The 20,469-nt window shown below is 50.7% G+C and overlaps 1 protein-coding gene across 2 annotated transcripts in view; it reads right to left on the minus strand.

The window, feature by feature from the left end:
* Positions 1 to 11,466: 11,466 nt before the first annotated feature.
* SLC6A2 (solute carrier family 6 member 2) overlaps positions 11,467 to 20,469 on the minus strand; it is a 40,319-nt gene continuing 31,316 nt past the window's right edge. For both annotated transcript variants that reach the window (XM_040982686.1, XM_040982687.1), the window contains exons 7-15: positions 19,883 to 19,986; positions 18,639 to 18,763; positions 17,785 to 17,897; positions 16,536 to 16,664; positions 15,983 to 16,082; positions 14,934 to 15,034; positions 14,309 to 14,476; positions 12,783 to 12,854; positions 11,467 to 12,212 (exon numbers count right to left, since the gene is read on the minus strand). In XM_040982686.1, coding sequence (XP_040838620.1) covers positions 12,189 to 12,212; positions 12,783 to 12,854; positions 14,309 to 14,476; positions 14,934 to 15,034; positions 15,983 to 16,082; positions 16,536 to 16,664; positions 17,785 to 17,897; positions 18,639 to 18,763; positions 19,883 to 19,986 — 936 coding nt within the window. In that variant the 3' untranslated portion in view covers positions 11,467 to 12,188. The remainder of the gene's footprint in view (positions 12,213 to 12,782; positions 12,855 to 14,308; positions 14,477 to 14,933; positions 15,035 to 15,982; positions 16,083 to 16,535; positions 16,665 to 17,784; positions 17,898 to 18,638; positions 18,764 to 19,882; positions 19,987 to 20,469) is intronic.

Below are 20,469 nucleotides of genomic sequence, written 5' to 3' on the forward strand. Positions count from 1 at the left end.
AAGGAAAATGAGGCGCTTTGGAAAAGTGAGGTGGGAGCATTGTCTGAACTTCCAACTGAAGTGGAAGAGATTGCCATCATGCATGTGAATAGACTTACTCTAACATGTTCAGTCAAGCGCTATGGTTCCTGTGTGGGCTGGAACGAAAGCTTAAAAGCCCTAAAGACTCTGGAACCAGGGGTGAGGCTGCACCCATCACAAACTTCTCTGCAATCGATCGTGAGAGATACTGAGTTAACAATTATAAGAGTGGAGAAAGTCTGCCTCTAAGGGTGTAGGGCATGAATCTCAGACCCTTTCTCTGAGGGAGAAAGAAACGTAATCCCTGGAGAAAAAAAATTACACACATTGCTCATCTCAGGGCACCGCTACAGACCAATTAAAGTTAGGGACTTGCCAGGGATCCAAATCATTGCACATATTTTCCTGTGGAGGGAGGGACAGGGTCACAGAAATGTCCCCATACCTGGACATCACACGCACAGCAGAAACTGGTCACTGAGCAGAGAGAGAAGCCAGCGCTGCTGTCAGAGGTGGGAGCCCTGAGCACTCTGGGAGTGCTCCTGGATGAGGGCCTGTAGTCAGGGGCTTGTGGAGACTGCCTGGAGTCCATGGCTCTCCCACGGCAGCAGTGCTGGGTGAGGCGATGGGAATCGGATGGGGAACAGCAGGTGGCATTGGGCAGGTCTCCAGCACTAGGCTTTGGAAGAAGCTGGAGGTGATTTTTTGCAAGGCTGTCAGATTGGACTCAACTTGAAAAGGCCCACAAGTTGCTGTGAACTAGTAGGGTTTAAAAGAGGCTCGTGGGGTTGCAGGTGAGCGAGATGCAGGGGTACTTGGCCCCAGAACACCTGCCCTGGCCTGGCACTCCTCACAGGGGCTGTGGGGAGAACACAGGACACATCTCCAGCGGAATGTGATAGTTGAGGGAGTGAGGCCCTGCTGACCTGGGGTGCAGGCACTGTGACACAGCAGGCAAAACCCCATGATGTCAGCACTCCTGAGAAGCCTGTGTCCTGTTTGCTGGCAGGTACAAGGTCTTTGAGTTTGGTAAAGGAGCTACAGCAAGGGATGGACAGGTCATCCATGGTTTGTTGGTTACTCTGAGAGGATCTGGCATGGCAACAACAAGCTTTGCCCAGTCCCATTGGACTGAATCCATTTGCCCTGGCCGTCATCATCCATGTATCCAAGCAGATCCCATACCCCCAACATGATCCTCTGCCCCTGTAGAACTCCTGAGCGAGGACCAGCTCTATGCCACCCCATGCCCTGGGATGCAGCCAGCCCCTGCCCAAACCCCTTCGTGTCCAAGCCCTGGGTTCTTAATACAAGGGGTTTCTTTCTCCATGGCAGATGGGACAAATAGTGGATGCTCTGCCTGCTCTACTGGGCTAATCCACGGCCTCTTGTTGGGATGATCTCTTCAGGCATGGCTACAGTAGCGCTTCTTGCCAATAAGAGGGACAGAACTGGGTAACCCGTGGTGAGTCTAGACTGCTCAACCACCTTGCTTTCATAAACTGTGGCTGTCTCTGCAAACCTTTTTTCTCCTTAACCCCCTGCTCCCTGTTAGCTCCAGCCCAAGAGAGGTGGCAGCAGGGACCAGGAAGAATGGAGATGCTCCTCGGTGCTGGGGAGAATATCCTGACAGTGCTGAGTGTTCTCAGGCTGTGCAGCTCCATGCCATGGTGGTTTTCAAGACACCCAGCACCAGCCTTGTTCCCTGATGGGAAACATCCTGTACCCACACCTGCTGCCACCATCTTCACGGGTCAGACAGGAATAGGAGCTCAAGGCACAGCAGCCTCTCTCAGACCTCAGAGGACAGGCACTCAGTTCCTACCAGCCCCCAAGTGTAAACATCCAAGTTTAGTGACTCCAGCCTTCTGCTGGAGTCTGCATGCATCCTCAGGCCTCATGGGGCATGAAGCTGCAGGAGAACAGGGGTAGGAGGTGAAGAGGCTCTGAGGACTCTGCTTACATGAGGAGACTGAGGTTTCTCAGGGAATCAGCTCCAGCCCCAACTTGCTGTGTGGCCAGGGGAAGTCTGAGAAACACTTTTCTGTCCATGACCAATGGCCTGTCCCCAGGCCTTCTGCTCAGCAGCATGCAGCCCACCCAGACTTTTGTCCAGCCACAACCTGTTGCTGCTTCCAGAAATCTACCCCCCTGTGTGGGCTGTTCTTGTTCTGTTTCCAACTTTCAGTTTCCAACCAGCAGGTGCTAGACTAGAAGACGTTCCTTTTCCCATCAAATGACCAAGTAGGGAACAATATGAGTGCACCAGAACTTTGAGAATTTCTTGTGCATGGTTTTTATGACAAGAACCAGGAACGGATGAGAAAAGGCAGCCTTCGTGTCCGAAGGTGCTCAGGCGTTCACTGAGCACAGGAGCAAGGCAGTCCCCTCCCTGTGAGCCACTACCACACATCCTGGAGATGCCAAAGAGTTCCCTGCCCACCATGTGGTTATAGGTAACATGACTGTGCCCATCCACCAGCCAATGCCTGCCTTTCTGAGTGAAGTTTCACACAAATGGTGGCTTTTAATATTTTATGCATTTCACTGTAATACTGTAACATTTATTGACTTGTGTTTCTGTAAATTTGTCACTTATTCAGTGCTGTGTATGCCCTGCACAATCTTGTGTACCCCATTTGTCCTGCAATTTCCTTTATGCCCTTGTTGCATAGTCCAGTGGATTGGAGAAGCACAGCAAAATGCATGAGCGTCCACTGAGCAGTTAAACCATTTGGGCCTTTCTGAAGTCCTGGGTTTTATTTGTCCATGAGACAAATGAAATAAAGTGCTAATTGCTCATGGAGATTGTCATTATCCAAAGGTTGTGTTTGCAGTAGAGTGTAAAACTACTGAGTAGCTGACATACTGAGTCCAGAAAGTGAGCCCTGCTTTTTCTCCCTAACACCCAGCCTGAATTGTGTGCAGAGCAAGGGGGCTCAGGGACAAGCTGCCAACTCTTCCCAACCCAGAGACTTGCTCAGAGTTAGGCAGCCCCTAGAGTAAGCTGCACTTGAAAGTCTGAGCTGGGAATGGATGAGTCACAATGTGTGCTTTTGGCACACACCATGCAAAGGTGCTTCCGACAAACATTTGATTTAGAATGGGGAAGGGGGAAGGCAGGAGGGGGGGAAGCCCATCCTATTCCAGGCTATGATGCTGCCAGGTTCAAAGCCCAGTCACTCCCAGATCTGGGGATTCTTTGCAACCTTGTGGATCATTGGCCTGAAGCCCAGAAATCTTCCTCCCTCCAGCTGGTTTTCCTGGTGGGAGGGAATGGAAGCTCTGAGGCACACAGGGAGAGGCCCTGCTGAAAGGTAGCAGCAAGGAGTAAGTGCAGCGTGAGAAAAGGCCAGCAGAGGGCGCGTTGTCAGCCACAGGAGTTACTGGTGGTGTGGGCTTCAGCAGCTGTCATTTGGTCTGTGGTGACGCTGCTTCACAGCCAGGCACCAGCCGGTCTCTACAGGAGTCCTTGGACCACACCACTGTCAGTTGTCCATCTGTCCTGTCTCCTCGTGCCAGGAGGGACCTCCCTTCCATCTATTCCACTCTAGGATTTTCTATCCGTCCCCTGGAGATATGGTCCTTCCTTTGTTTTTCTGGAATCTGTCTGTGGCAGAGTTCAGTTCAGCCTCTCCCTGTCCAGGCTGCTTGGATGCTTGCTGCAGGACATTCATGCTGGACACTGTCTCCTTGGGTTTCTATGGAAAGAACAACCTAGAAAGACCTTTATTTCTGGGGAGAGGGCAGTGGAGAAGGGGAGGTCTAGAGTCCACCAGCCACAGAGGGCCTCAGCAGCTCTTCTGTTCTCCCCCTCTCTTCCTGCTCCCTCACTCTACCTTTCAAATTATATATATATATTAATATGTTATTATATATATATATATATACATAAAAGCCTATATGTATATACGCTTTTTAAGAAGTTATGGTTCCATCAGTTGCCAGGAGCTTGAACTCCTTTACCATAATGCGGTTGGTGAAAGGGGGTCCCTGGAGCCCCACTTCCCAGAGTACCTGCCAGGCTGGTGATTGCTCCTCCCTCAGTGCAGTGAAAGCTGGGTACACTGCTGCCTCCCACTGCCCTTCAGTGGTGGCCTCAGCGAAGGACAATGCCCTCCGGGTTGGGCTGTTCTTCACATTCCTACCTGGAGCAGGGGGGCACCGTGCCCACCTCCACATACCATCAGTGGGGCATGTTCACCTTGCTACAAGTTCATGCTGGCCATGTGGATAAATTATCATCATGGACACTATTGTGAATCCTAAAGCAAAGTAACCCCTGACTCTCTTGCTTTCACAGTTCATCCTTGGGAGCCAGATGCTCCACAAACAAGTAGGAGCACCCTTGGCAACAACAGAGAAGGTGTTTATAAGTGATGCAAAGTTATCAACAGTGAGTTAACCACTTGCACAAACTCACGCAGCAGACGAAGAACAGATGATGTGACAGTAGGAATGATGAAGGGGGAGGAGCGAGAGGTGCCAGGAGATGGACTTGAAGGTGGAACACGGACAATGACCCAGAAGAGGGTCCCAGCCTCCAGAAGCTGGAAAAGGTAGGAAACAAATTCTGCCCCTGGAGGATGAATGGATTGAAATACAAAGTGGCAGAGACACAGAGATGTCTTCCATTTGTTGATTCACTCCTGGAACCCAGCCCAAGCTAGGTCAAGCCCAAGCCAGGAGTCAGGAATTCCATCCAGCAATCCCACATGGATGGCAGAGAGCTTACTACCATCCGCTGCCTCACCGGGCTCTTTAACGGGAAGCTGAATCTGAGCAGAGTAGTAAGACTGGAACTTGCCCTCTGATACGGAGTACAGGAGCCCCAAGAAGCAACTGGATGCAGTACACCTCCATAGCTGCCTTAGGATTCGGTTAAGATCTTTATTTGGGTTTCCTTGAGCTCTAATGTTTGGTTTTTCCAGGAACACCCACTTAACTGATGGATCTCTGCTGCCCTCTGCTGTGCAGTGACCATGTGGGCAGGCCTGCTCTGCAGAGGAGACTGCCTGTACTGACTCAGCCACTGGCCCCTTGGCTCCTTCACACTGGAATCTTAATTACTCAGGGACTATTTGGGTGGAGGCTCCCACATCTTATTCCTCTGTCAACCGGGGATTAAATGAGGCTAGCCCGGTGGCCTCCCAAGACTGAACCGATCTCACTTTGAACATTCAGGAAACTCCTTCCACACAGCACTTCTCTACCAAAGGTCTGTGCTGGGTCTCCCCAGCAGGCTGGTCTAAGACTCCTGAATAAGAGACACCCAACTGTCTCCTCTGTGACATCACACTGACCTCCTCACTTTGACTCGGGGTTCTTTGCCCAGGTAGCCATTTCCCAGTAGACACTAACAGAAGATCCTGCAACTTGCTGCCACTCCTATCCACCCAGCGATGGCACCAGATCCTGCAAGACGAGTCCTAGACAGTAACAGATTGTGTGCCGGACACTCACATGTAGCAAGGTACAACAAGTGGCAAAGCCAGCCAGGAATAATAGACACCCAGGATTTGTTATGAGCCAATCCCCCAAAGCTTGGGAAAGCTGCTCAGGACAGCTCACCTGCATGTACCCCACTTGTACCACTCAAGTGTACCCCAGAATACAGTTCATGCTGGGTTTGCACCCTGGGACATCATGCCACTCTGGGCTTGATCATGGCAGGCCAACTTGCAACCCAGGTTAACTGAGGCCATTGCCCACTGATACACTAGTTAATAGCCAAAGTCCATTACAGTGCTTGGTTCCTTTAAACGTTCACTGGCTTGCCATTGCCTTCTGGGGAGACCTGCATATTTATGCAGACCCTTATGCTCTCTAAAGAACCCTGCACCCACATGAGAGAGCCGGAGAAAGTTCCTGGCTTTGGATCAGCTCAGCTGTGGCTGTTGCTGCTGCTTGGCAAGTGAGCCAGCAAATAGAAGATCTTTTTCTCTCTGTCTCTCCATCTCTCTGAATCTGCCTTTCTAATATAAATAAATAAATGCATAAATAAATACATAAATTCACAGAAAAGAGAAAAAGGGTAAGCTTATTTTAGTTCAAAATGTTTTAAAACCTATGGGTGTTTCTTCATGTTGTCTGTTTTCCATGAACTTCTTGAAGATCCCTGGTGCTGAGGGGACCAGAGACGTGGGTTGCCAATGATTAAAGGCACAGACAGAAGCCACACTTCCTAAGTTTGAATCCCAATCCCAACAGTTATAAGCTGTTCTTTGTATCTCTCTCCCACCACTCAGAGGTGGGGCACAGAGCGAATGTAAAGCACTAAGAAAGCCAATGGGTATAGAAGAAACCAACCTGCTTGCTAATGAGGTGTCCACTCTGGCCGTTGGCCTTGTCCAAGGTGCTGAGGTCCCTTAGGTTTCAGTCCTCCTGGGAATTCATGGCTTGCTTGTGCAGCTGGGACATGCCCCATGTCTCAACTGGATTTTTAACAAAACCAGCTTTGTTGGGCAGTGCTTTCCTTCCAGTTCCAGAACTCCATGGAAGGGAGCTACAGGTGTGGAATTGGGAAGGACAGGGTGGCCCTCCTTGAAATCTACTCTGATCTTAACATGTTGCTTTGTCTGGCACAGCTCAGCCTCTGCAGACCTCAGGCTGACAGAGCTAGAGGTGAATAAATACCATGCCAGGACCCAGTTGGTTGCCAACTCATGGCGAGTCTCTGCCACCATACTTCTGTCTCTGCCCCTTTTGGGTCACTGCAAAGGTCACGGGCAGCCTAAAGGATTCTTTCTGCTGCCAGAGGATGCGGGGAGCAGGTGAGTCCCATGGAGGAGGGCAAGGCCTGTGTAAGTTTTCTGAAGCTTGGATTTCCTGCCCAGCCTGCCACCTGCTCTCAGACCAAAGGGCCCCCAGGTTGTCTGCCTAGCTACAAATTAGGGAGGGCAGGATACTGTTTCAACTGCAAGGACAGGGACACTGTTTCAACTGCAAGAAAACTGGGCTACTTTTGAAATGAGCAGTGGAGTGTGCAGGAAAGGATATTGAAGTTCAATATGTAGATGATAGAGACCAGATATGTGACAACAGGCCCTGTTCTGACTGCTATAATTCTAACACTGTATGCCCCCTTAAGTTAATCAGGGGGCCACTCTCACCATTTCCACTCACAGACAATGCACCCAGGCCAGGGGAAGGAGTAAATTGCCCAGGGCTTCCATCCATAGGGCAGGGCAACCTGGGCTGGAATATACACACAGCAGTCCTGAAGAACTTAGTCTTGTGTATCCATCATTGTATCTCATCTTCTAGAAGACCCCTGCCAGGGATCTGATTTCCACCCTTCAGAAGTGAGGAAGTCCCAGAAATGTGATATTGTTCACCTAAGACTCTACAGCAGTAGGTGGCAGAGTTGGATTTCAAGCCAAGGTTGGTCTAACTGCGGGTATGGAATTCATGGTTCACATGTTTCTCTGGCTGCTTCTGACACACTTATCAGCTCAGGGTGCACAAGGAAGCCTGGGCTGCCAGAAATCCCAAAAGAGCTGCCCTTCCCGCTTCTGGTCCAGCCTCCCTCCTCCACCACCCTTCATCACCCTGGCAGCTGGACCACTCCCCACCCTTGAGCATACACGGTGGGGAAGCAGGAAATGGGGCTGCCTTTCGTGAGATTCACTGTAACGAATTCCAAGTCCAACTGTGGGTGGAAGCAAAATGATCAGGATGACAATACCCTCATGGATATGTCTTCCTACGTCTTGTTTGACAGGCAACTCACAAGTGTAAGTGTATACACACACACACACACACACACACACACACACACACACACATCCTTGGCAGCCCTCACAGCTGCTGGCTAAGGTTAGGCTTGTGGTTCACCATGTAGCCTCCCAGGAGCTCCACACAGGAGACTTTGGAGGTTATACCAAGAGGCAGGGCCTGCCACGTGCTTGCATATCACCAGTGCCAAGAGCTGAGTGTATCCATGATAGTCCCTCCTTCATTCTGGTCTACATTTCTCGAATCCTTTTTGATCTCACCATTGGCTCTTGGGCTCACCCACCCCTGATAGCCTTAAAACATACAAAGACATGAATAGAAATGTGATGTGGTAATGCCTCCTGCATATGGGTGCCACCCAGAATGTGTACATGAGGGTGGACATTTCACCTGGTGGATAAGCTATCGGTTAGGGTGCCTGTGTCCCAAATGGAGCATCTGGGATGGATGTCCAGCTCCGTCCTCCACAACCCCCACTTCTGACTCTGATTGGAGCTTGCTGCACCAATGCCTGGGAGACAATGGTGAAGGTTCAGCTGGGTCCCTAACACACACACGAGGGACCTGAACTGATCTCTAGGCTCCTGGCTTTGGCCCGTAGTAGTCAGGGAGTGAAATCGTGTCTTCTCTCAAAGACATTTTTTAAATAACAAAAAGAATAACTATAGGTAAGTTTACAACTTTCCACAAGCAATCACAGGACTCCACTCTCAGGGCCTCAGTGTGGAAGGGCTTCTCCATGAGGAATCTGCACCCACACTAACCTGCACATCCAATTCAACCAAAACAGCAGCCCAACCCCCTTAGAAATTCAGCCCTAGAAAAGAGGGAAAGTAGCAAAAATAAATGGGATACCTAAACCTGCTGTAACCTTTTAGTGTCTTGTAGGAAAATTTAAAAATGCATGCCAGTTTCAGAGATGAAACTTGTCCAGTCCCCTATGTAATTAGGAGATACAAATGGTATAAAAGAAGTTATGTGGGTGACCAGAAGCTTCTTTTCTGTGCACAGGCAGCTGGTGATAGCCCAACCCTCATTGCCTTGCATAACCTGCAGCACTTTGTGGTTGCAGCACAAAGCAGTCACAACTCCGTCAGCAGAAACACGGCACGAGAGATAGCCTTTATTATTCTGTACATCTATTTTTCCGAGAGGAGAACAACTTGGAAATAAATCCAAACCAGACATAGCAATTGTCACGACACCGGGACAGTCTCTGGCACAGAGAGATCATGGCTGAAGCAGCCCTGCTTGACACAGAAGCAGCAAGGTGGAGGGGCGAGGCTGCGCACCAGGATGTGACGTCACATCACGGCGGGATGGGGGAGCGAGTGGCTTCTTTGGTGGCAACATTATCTCCATTTGCCTACCAAGAGTGATCCTGGGCCTTACAGGGGCCTGGCATGGAATTGCCCTGCAACTCCTCCAAACAAACCTCAAAACACAGTGTTTGGAATTAAAAAAATAATAATACATTAAGTGCTTCTGGCACCAGCTATAAGAAATATCTGTGAAAGGTGAAAGACTGGATGATCAGAGCAAAAGCAAAGTTCTGGAGGCGGGAACCTGGCACTCTGCTCATGCGCCACTGGGGCATTTGGGCAAGTTCTGCAGGAAGCAATGCACCTGTTTCACCAAGAATCCACACAAGACGTGAAGACGTGCGCTTGGTGAAACATGTAAGGGAGCTTGGATGATCTGATCCACCCGATTGTCCAGACAGAAACCTGGGAAGTTCTAAGAGACGCAGCTGCGGTCCCCAGGCCACCAGCTGCAGAGACAGAGCTGCACAACTCTAAAAGCTGCACAGTTGCCACCACACCACACACACTCTGCTCTTGCCCATCCCAGGACATTTAAGGGAAACCAGTAAAGTAAGCACAGTGGGTTGGCTTTTTTTTTCCACTAAGAAATGACTTCTTTGGCAAAAATGCTTCAGTCTCACGTAGCCAAGGCCAGAGCGCAGACACAGGGCAAGAGATGGGCTCCTTCCTGAGCATTAAGGCAGTTTTGAGGGCTGTTGGCAAGCACGGTATTTGGCAAGAATAGGTAGCTCCCCTCTCCTTGGTCTCATTTGCATCTAGCATGAAGGTGAATAAGTGAACAGCAGACACCTAGATGGGGAGTAGATGCTCACGGGATGGTCTCATGCAGATATTTTACATTTTGCGCAAATAGGAATTCCTTTAAAACTTGGCAACATAGCCAAAGTTCCAAGTGTCCCAGACAGTACACAGAAGCACCCTTGTCATGGGTGATCTCGTCTATTAAAAAATGGTAGGGGTGGGGAAGGGGGTCAGAAGCAGGGCACACAACAGAAGTGGAGCTTTAGCTAGGACAGAGCACAGAATCCCTCTTCATTCAGCCTGAGCAAAAGATGCACCAGACTCCAGGACTCCCAAGGACTTTCTGGGTGACCCTTCCCACCCCAGACTCCAGGAAGCACCATGGCATTAGTTGGTGTTGGGTCAGCTAGCACCACTTTTCCTATGCACCCCGGGGCAAGGATTCTGCAGCCAGAAGGACCATCGGAAGCTGGCAGCTCCCTGTCACACGGGTCCCTTTCCAACTCACCTTTTCAGGTCCCCTGTTTCCAGGAGCTTCCCGGAGCAGCTAACCTACTTCCTTCCTGAACAAAACAGCCACATCCTTTCCCCCACTTGCCTTCTTACAATACATGGCTCTTTGCTGAGAGCCAATCCTCTGGCACTCGAGGGCACTCTCTTTGAACATCAGCCCTGAATGGGGCGAGCCCCACTGTGCTCGGGGCTGAGGACTGCAGAAGGCTCACTGTGAGTCAGACTGGATCCCTTAGGAGCTGGGAGACCTGGAGCGAGACGGAGCTAGCAACGCTGGGCATTGGTCTTTTCATCTGGAAAATGGGGAGATGGAAACCAGTTCTGCCATGCTCACTGGGCAGAGAGGAAGCCATGTGGGTAAAGCTGCTTTGCAGGACAAAAAGGAAGAAGAAATGTGTTAACAGCCGTGAAGGCATCAGCACTCGTGTGAGGACTCAACCTCACTGGGGGGCCCAGACCCCCACCTTTTTGCTCTGTTGTGTTGGATGCTCTCCAGCCTTGCCTTTTGCAAAGAACCGAGATGCTTACCACTCAGGCTGCCTCAGTCTTGAGTGAGGACCCAAGAGAATTCCAGCCATAAATGGAAATCCCACGAAGATGCCACCCACTACTAAATCCCAATTTCAATAACTGAGCTAAAACCAACTGCCACTAGAGGGCAGCACCCGCAAGGTTGTAACAGAATGAGCCTAGCAATTCTGTGAAACCTGCTCCACCCACGGAGAATTTGCCCCTCCACTTGAGTGATGCGGTTTCTTTGTGCTTGGTCCCACCCTCCTCTCCAGGGTACCAACTCCAGTCCATGAAGAGGGACAAAGGGAAGTTTGCTGGAGACTGTGTGCAGGACAGGATTTCCAGAAGTCTGAATAATCAATAAACAGGCCATGACAACAGGCTGCCCGTGGGCACCCACCTGGCGTCATGAGGACAGAAGAGAATCCCTGGGGCAAGGAGAGACATCCATCCAGCATCAGAGTGTCCCTGCTAAGGTCTTGGGGACCACGGATGGGCTTCTGGGTCTCGTGTGTGGCAGCGCAAGTCCAGCACCTGGCCTTGGTGGACGTGGCTCACACCATGGTCTCTGCCGGCTGGTCTGGTGTAGCATCTGCTCACGGTGCTTCATCTGCATTCTTCTCCTGACACCATGGTGGTATTGGACCCTCTGGTGTCCAGAAGTCAGAGGAAGGTTCTGGAACACGCTCAACCCAGACTCAGATTAGCCGGGGTAGACACGAACTAGCTCAGGATCCTGCAAAGCCTCTGGTCCCTGGCTTCACTTGAGGGACAACCAGACCCAGTCTTCCAGACTGAGGCTCACAGGCCAGAGCACAGACCAGGATGGGCCAGGGAGACGGAGGATGAGTGGTACTTTCCCCAGAAGCCAAACAGGTTTTATGTCTGTTGCTTGCTTGCTCTCCATTTTCATTTTCATTTTCTCACTGAAGCCCCTCTTCTGTCTGATTTGGTGGCCTGACAATTTCTTCCTTGTCCCAGAGGACAAGCCAGCGTGCTTGGAGGTTCTACCTTTTGCTCAGACAGTCTCTCCCCAGTGCTGGGACTCTCTCAAACCAAGGGCTTCACCAGGAGCTGTCTCCCCTACTCTCTCTCTTCTCCTCTCCCTCGAGGCTGGCAGTCCTCCAAGTCACAGTCCAGAGGCCAGATAAACGGAAGATGAACACAAATCAGAGTCACTAAGTCATTTGGAACTGGGCAAAGGAGAGGGGTTCAGAAAGGACATCTTCCAGGAGGACAAGCCCCAGACAGACAGTGTCTGGGGCAGGAGCGGAGCGGATGCAGCTGACCTGGACACTGGCTTGGCGGGGCTCCACCTCCGCCTCCTCAGGGCCAGGTTCAGATGGCCAGCCAGTGCTGCAGCTGTGGAGAGAGACGTGGAAGGTTTTCAGACAGGGCTGGGGCAGGCTGGGGTGCAGGGAACCAAATTTAAAAGGAAGCACATAGAAGGTAGGAGAGGAGTATCATGCTCTCTTTCCAAGCTCAGAGGCTGCGCAGCCCTTGCCACTGAGCCTCATCAGGGCAAAGGAAGCCACCCCAAGTCACATCTCGGGGCAATCGGAGCAGAGCCTGTCCACCCCCAAATCCTGACCTTTTCAAGGGTAGGACATGTGTCACTTTGCTACTGATAGAGCTGCAGCTCTTCTATCAAGACAAACTCCCGGGCTCATTGGTGACAGCTCACAGGGAGGGGGTGAACATGGAGTTGTAGGGACATCTGGGCATTGGGCATTCTAAGGCCTGTGAGGCTGGAGATGGAGGGCAGGCTCCTCTCCTCCTCCTCCTCCTCCACTGCAACACCACATCCATGGGCATCTCTCTACCTGCAGCTGTTTTGACTTTGCTGTCTGTGTGGTCCTGCCTGTGTTGTGCACAGCAGGGAGCAGCCAGGGCCCACCCCAGTCTCATCCCAGCTGTGCAGGATGTGTCTACCTGGAACTGTTTGACGTCTCTCTGGGCCACCAGGTGGTGTTCATTCTCTGGCGTGATGCCGTAAGCCAGTCTCTGCGAGGAGGAAAAAAAGGAGTAGGAGGCCTCAGCTGGGCCAGGGCTACCTCCCCAGGCACCCCGCTGACACCCCCAGATGAGGGCCACCTGCCGACCAATCCCACACAGATAGTGCCTTGTTTATGGAGCTGGCCCATTGGCTCTGAGTCTTCTCTCCTGAGGACATTTATCAAGCTGCCTCTGTAGTGGGACACTGGACCAGACCATTGAACCTGGAGCTGGGGGAGGCAAGATCCCACACGAGGGCCTAGCACTGAACCAACACTCATAGACAATCACAGGAAGAGCTGCAGCCAGAGACCCCAGGCAGCCCCTGGCCCTCCGTGGAGGGCAAGGAAGACCTCCCCGGGATGCAGGCACAGAGTGCAGGTGTTGGGAGTCAAGGGCAGCTCACAAGGTCATGGAAACCCTCATCACTGCCAAAGTGTGAGGAGGGAACAAGCTCAATTCCTGCTTCCTACATCCAGGGTGAGCTCATGGAGCACAGGTCCGCTGGGGGGTGGGGAGGGGAAGAGCAGCTGGGGGCAGGAGACCAGGACAAGGAATCAGGGCCAGCCAGAAACAGGCAATTCCATGTGCCTGGGACATTCTCCCTGCTTTCCCTGCATTCTCACTGGGTTCCTCAGCAAGAGCTTCAGGCAGGGGCAGGGGGCAGGACTTTTGCCTTGTGTCTAGGACACTGAGCTGCGCATCCTGGATCCTCAGTGAAGTCCCATAGGGGATGGGGCAGAGGAATGAGGGAACCAGGTGTTTGCTTTGCATGTGAGGGTGTGGGGAAAAGGCTACTTCCAGGAATCTGTAAAAGAGAATGTATTTAACAATCAAATACTAGGAGCCACTTATCAGAGAACAGGGTGCCATTGCTGGTAAGATATTTACGTATGTTGATCATCACACCTGTGTATGTTAGAGTACTTTAAAAAGTTCAGGGGAATGGAATGAAGAACTCATGTTATATCTGTGCAAACTTTTTAAAAGATATGCATAGTATTTTGATACATACAATTTCTAAGAACTTTTTGGATTTCCTTCGTATGCATGATTTAAAAAAAAAAATTTATACCAAAAGAACCTTATATTTTAATCCTATTTTTCAGGTAAAACACCCTGAGAACAGTTCCTTGTGTGATTGGATGGGAAGAGTTAAGACAGCCCATGGAGGAAGACCTTCTCCTTAACCCCAGGGGACTCAAGTAGAGATGCACCTTGCCACAGAACCGTAGGAGCAGCAGAGAATGCATGCTGAACACTCCCTTTTCCTTCCATGGAAGGCAGCATCGTCCTAGGCCCACAAATGTATTCAGGAGGTCCAGGGAAATACAGAGCTTGGCCAGTGATATGGCTCTGGCTGGCAACCACTTCTGTTTTCCTGCTTCAGCCCTCACACCCAAGCAGAAATGGCTTGAAATGCCACCCCTTATCCCACCCCCTTAACCTGACCCAGAGCTCACCTCCCAAAGGGAACCCCGGATGCTGAGGAACTTGTAGATCACGTAGGCAGGGACCAGGACCATGGAAGAGACGGCAATGCCCCAGCCCACCCAGTTGGCCCAGGATGGGAAGACGTAGTCGTCGTAGGTGAGTGGTTTGAAGTTGATGATGCTGACCACGACCACAAACTGCAGGACACAGGGTGCGGGGTGGGGAGGGGGTGCCCAAGGAGGCAAGAGGGAAGTAGAAAGGAACAGACTCCGAGAAAGATGAGAGGGAAATACACAGCAGTGAGTGATATGGGTTTAGGAGAAAATAAGAAAATGAGGAAGGAGGCGGAAAAAAAAAAAGAGAGGAGAGAGAATTCAAGAAAGCAAATGATAATGAAAGGAGGTAAAGATATCAGGGACCAAAGAAGAAAAGGACCAGAAGGGTGCATGGAGTTGGCACACGGTCCCCAGAGACCTGGCCTAAGGCTTGAGACTCCCTGCTAAGGTGGAAGACTCCCAGGGTAATCAACAGGGCTGGGTAAGGCTTGCAGATCCCAGTGCCCCTTCTCCTAAGAAACAACTCTGCCAACCCACACCACCCTAGGCACAGCCTCCCCCCTCCTGCCCCAGGGCCCCTGGCTGGCATACGACTCACCAGGAGGAAGGCAGGGCTGACGAACTTCCAGCATAGTCTCCAGTACAGGCCTGGCTTAAACCCCATCATCTGCTGGATGTCGTTGCTGAACCTGTCCACACCTGGACACGCAGAGGACACTGAGACAGTGGCTCCCACATGTGGGCCTGGCAGAGAGCCTCAGACTCCCTATTGTCCTCCCATGAGATGCTGCCCCCAGTGGGCAACAGGGCAGCAGGGCTAGAGAATGGTACCCTGGGACCTTGGAAACCTTGGAACAGGTGTTTTGCTGACGTGGAACAGTTCAGAGGACAACTTCGGGAGAGTAACACCCCAGCACATTTATCTGAGGAAAGCAAGGGCTCAGAGAGAGCCAGGCTGGCCTGATTGCAAAGCCTGACTCTTTTGTCTGGCTCACTCCTCTCCATACACACCTTGAACTGCGCATGTGCTCATGTGTACACACTTGTACATCCCTGATGCCTATTTGAGAGAAGAACTCTCACACTTATGCTGCCATCTTTTTGTAGGTAATAGAGCAGAGTAAGACCAGTGAGTCTGATCTCCTACGTCACACTGAATAATTGCCATGTATTAGGGCCAAATACAAATGAAGCTTTAGCATAAGACGACTGGATACAACTCAGGAAACCCAGATAAGTTTGAAATATTTGGAACATACTTATACTGAAAATATTGCTCATTGTTTATCTGAAGATCAAGGTCAGCTGGGAGTCCTGTGCTTTGCTACATCTGGGAATCCAGCAGAAAAAAAAAACAAAAACAAAAAACAAAGAAACAAAAAAAAAACAACAGGAAAAGAACGAGTTCCATGACTTGAGGTCAGTCACATCGTGGGTTCTTCTTTAGAAGCGATATTAGGATGCCTGCAGGAGCCTCAGCAGCTTCCTGTTCTAGAGCACTCACCCAAAGGCCAGCTCAGGGCTGGGAACACTTGCCCCTGAGGATCCAGTGACTCAACTGGAACTGCAGGGGGCTGATTGGACACAGGCAGTCCCCTGCCTCCCCCAGGCACAAGGGCTCCCACGCTTGGCAGCACACCTACATACCGTAGAACCAGGACACTCCGATGGCCTCCACGAGCACAGCGAATAGGATGGAGGTGCCCGCCGCAAAGGTGTCCAGCAGAGTCACCACATAGATGCCACCCTGAGGCGCAGAGGGGAAAAGCGGAGGCCATCTGTGACTGGAAATGGGCACCCCCTGCAGCATCCATCCACCAGGAGGTGGCTGGCCCACCTCCTCTGGGCTTCTCTGAGAAGCCACCAGACCTTACTCATTTGCGTTCTATCCAGGGCCTTTGAGAGACACAGGGTCTAGGGTGAGTGTGTCATCCGCTGAGGGTGGAGATGGGTTTCCAAATCAAGATGCAGTTGGCAAAGTTGCCTGGAAATCCCCAGGCCCGAGGTGAGAGGCAGTAGTGCAGGGCTAATCTTAGGGAAACGGGCCACAAGGTGGGGATGGGATAATGCTGGTTCTGACAGTGGTGGCCATTGGCCCCAGCCTGGCCCTATCACCCCCAGGTCTGTAGCTATGAATATCTGCCTTTAGTGAAAGGTAGCCTCAGGATCTCCAGGTGACCAGGTCTCGGCTCCTCCTTACCTTGGTTATACAAAACAGGGCCAGAAGGAAAGTACTAATGGTGACAGCGAGTGTGAAGAGTTTCCGGTGTCGCTTCAAGATCTGGAAGTCATCAGCCAGGCCCGTGATGACAGCCTCCATGCCTCCCATCTGGGGAGAAGCAGGGAGGGAGGGGCTGCAGGTCTGAGGGTCTCCCTGGACCTCAAACTGGGGTTACCTGCAGCTGGGGACTCAGGCAACCTGGCTGCTCCCTCACCTCCTGTCTTTCTCCCCATCCTCTCATACATGTGTGCCCTGCTCCCAACCAAACTTAGAAAGCACATGGAAGAGGGTGTAGGGTGAACTCTGGGCTACTCCTACTCAAGAGGCTCATCTGTCTTCAATGCCTTGGTGCTGATAAGCTGACCTGAAGGGGAGCTGGTAAAACAGACAACACTCTTGTATCATAGTTGCATAAAGAGTTTTAGTGGTGGAAACTCAAGGTAACCATTTGGGATGATGACTGTTGACGCCTTTCTGGCTATCAGGCCAGTGGGCATCTCAAACTTGGGACTCTCAGAGTCCAAGAGGGTCTCATACCCCAATACTTTGAGAAAGTGCATTCTGCGTGAGGCTCCTGCTATGGCACCTAAAAAACAGACATGTCATCATGCTCCCTCTTCTCTTGGAAGATATTACATTCATCAAAACTGATACTCTTCCCTAAGAGCCTGGAGGTGGGCTCAGCAGCCCTCTCACGGCACTCCTCCCGGCAGGGCTAGCAGCTGAAAGGTAGAGGCAATGAGAGGAAACCTATTTGTCAGCCCCACCTTGCGACTTTCTGCTAACTTCTTGGTATAGTGCACTGCTAAGGGTGGCACCGATTGAGAAAAGTGTCAGTAAATCTGATCCCATATGGGGTAAAATAAAAGGCTAAAAGGCTCTGTGTTGGTTGTTGATGGCAAAATACACAGGGAACGTACTTGCTTAGAGACCAAGACTGTGTCTCTTCCAAATCCAGTCTTCCCATCTCCAACAGGAGAGTGTAAGGCAAGTTTGTCTGAAGTCCCATCTATCAGGAATCCTTCCATACCCAGAGGTCTCTATGAGGTCTTGACTTTGACCTTGGTCTTATATTTTTGTGCATGAGGACTCACTTCTTTGTTTGCATCCCAGTAGGGCCTTCTGGAAACAGCTACTCATCCTGGGTACCCATCAGGGGATGTCTGACTGAGAACTGTGTGTTTGGGGATGGTGTTGGGGCTGCCTGAGTAAGATCAAGGTCACTCACTGAGCTGTCGAAGCCCAATGCCAGGAGCATGATGAAAAACACGACAGCCCAGAAGGTCGACCCCGACAGGGTAGAAATGGCTTCCGGATACAGGATGAACACTAGGCCAGCTCCTGGAAGAAACATCAAGGACCTCATCAATGGCTAGGACCTTCTATCTGAGCTGCAGATTGGAGAACATTGTGAAGCCCGGTCAGCTACAGCCCAACCCTGTGCTACGTGGTTGGTCATGTGTGGGCAGCACAGGCCAAGGATGTGACAATGAGTTTTCCTGAGCATCAGTGAGCCATGCTAGGGAGCAGTGTCTTGCCTGAAAGTCACAGGCTCTTTTCTGTGAACTTCACCTCATCTCCTACATCTTATTCTCTAATACGTGAAGTCCTCCATAGCCCAGAAGAGGCAGCTACTCCTCTTCTGCCTCTCTGCCATGAGTTGGACTGCATATCCCTCAGCACGAGCTAACCAGATGTTGGCCCCCTACTCTCGAACCTTTATGGCCATGACTTAAATTTCTTGACGAATCCTGCAGTCTTAGATTTTCTGCTATCGCAACAGGAAATAGACTCCTTAGTCTATTGGATATTAAATTCTTAGCATAGAGACTGAAACAGAGTAGACATTTCAAAGTCTCTCCTTTCTAGCCTGACCCTAAGGCAGGTTCTGTAACACACTCAGAGACAAGAATTTCCTGGAATTTCTATTTACAACAATCTCCAAGGACAGTCCATAAAAGGAGTGGTTTGGAAAAGTCCCTTACAGTTCCCTAGTCACAGGAAAGCTGCACAGCCAAGAATGAGATGGCTTTCTCGGCCCCTTCCATGGTAGGCTGGGCCCAAAGTGGTCTGCCCACTCACCTTCAGTGGCAACATCTTCAATGTTGACCTTGTGCTCGTGGGCCATGTACCCAAGGATGGAGAATATAGCGAATCCAGAGACGAAGCTGGTCACGCAGTTGATGGTGCTGGTCAGGAGGGCGTCCCTGGGAAAGGAAGCCTTATTAGTTAGTTCAAGTCACCTGGCTTTCCCATGAGCCACTGACAATCCATGGGGACTGCAGCCTGGGTCCAGCCTTAAATGCCATCTCCTCCTTTAGTCACCCTGCTCACATGCATCTCAGCACCCATCATCACCGGGTTGGCACCTGCTAATGCAACCAATAGGCTAGCAGTTTGCAGATGGACTAACTCGATAGCAGAGTGCTGCATCAAACTCCTAGAGAGCTGATCACTAGCCTCCTTCACATTGCACCCCAATACCTCCAGATCCCTGATGCCAGCATCTCAGAACTTTGCTGACTCAGCCTTCCTTTTGGGCTCACTTTCTGTGACTTCCACCCATGCACTCTTTGAACTAATCAAACCTCTCTGCTTTCCACACACTGCCTCCTATTATTCCATGCCATGTATGCCATCCACTCCATGTTTCTCTCATAATCTCAACTATTCTCTCAGGATCACCTCAAACTTATCACCATGCTCATGATGGTCTTCTGCTAGGGTGTCTTGCCTCCCTATAGCCTGTCCCACCAGCAGGCATTCACACTATTTTGCTTTGTCCTAAATGTCCCAAATTTCTGCCTTAAGCCATTGATGGACAGTGACAGAGGTATATCAGATTGCAGTCGTCATAGCACTAAGCAATCAGGAGTCAGGATTAATGTGTACACATTCAGATCACCGTGGAGTCTTCCAACTTCCAACCTGTCATGTTGTCTTAACTTCTGCAGGTCCTTACTACCCTATCTACCTGTACATGTGAAGCACAGAGCCAGGTAGCATTGCCTACTCTGAAAGCCACACAGTCCTCCTCTGTCCCAGCCATTCATCCCTATGATTCCCCAGCACCAACAACTTCAGCATTCCTCACTCCGTCCTTTACATCTATTTCAGAGGGATCCAGAAGTGAACTGTGTTGATCAGGACCCCATGGGCCATGTCAGGTTTCACAGAACACCCAGGATAATGCATGCACATCAGAAACAGAAACAAAAACAAAACAAACGAATAAAAACCTGTTTCACTCAAGGAAAATGGACCCCCTCTTGACTCCCATCTCCAGCACTTAGCAGAACTTTCCAGGACTCTGAAATGGAGCTTACCTGTAGCAATTGTTGTCAAATTTGTTGTAGCTGGCAAATGCGATCAGGACACCAAATCCAGCCCCCAGGGAAAAAAATATCTGGGTTGCAGCATCAATCCACACCTGAAAAACCAGCAGGCAAAAGCCACCACCCTCAGTTTCCATCTCATTGTTCCAGAGCAGCTGAGGAGTCCCCGGGATGCTCTTACAGCTAAGGAAACAGGGACTAAACAACTCTACCCCAGAGAAGAAGTGGGGTGTCTAGCAGTGTCTGGTCACAGAAGTCCTAACGGACTTCATCCTGGGAAGACTCATTGGCTCAATGTAATCCTGTTCTAAGTTCTTCCAACTGTGCTGACAGAGGGCATCCCAGAGGAGAACCCTGATAGGGGAAGGCAGACCTGCTCCAGAAGACCACGCTAAGGGCACAGTTCCCACAGGTCTGAAAGAATAATGTGTGCATGGGAAGGGGAATGCGAGGGCAGAGAAGGGAGTAAAAATTGCAGAATGAGTAAAAAAATGCAGAATGAATGGAAATTTGACATTTTTTTTAAACAATTCACAAGGCTGACTCCCCCCATAGGCTATATTACATTCTTGACAGCT

This window comes from Ochotona curzoniae, unplaced genomic scaffold, assembly GCF_017591425.1.
Source record: "Ochotona curzoniae isolate NIBS_2020 unplaced genomic scaffold, NIBS_Ocur_1.0 contig_3622, whole genome shotgun sequence".
In the NCBI taxonomy this organism is placed as follows: Eukaryota; Metazoa; Chordata; class Mammalia; order Lagomorpha; family Ochotonidae; genus Ochotona; species Ochotona curzoniae.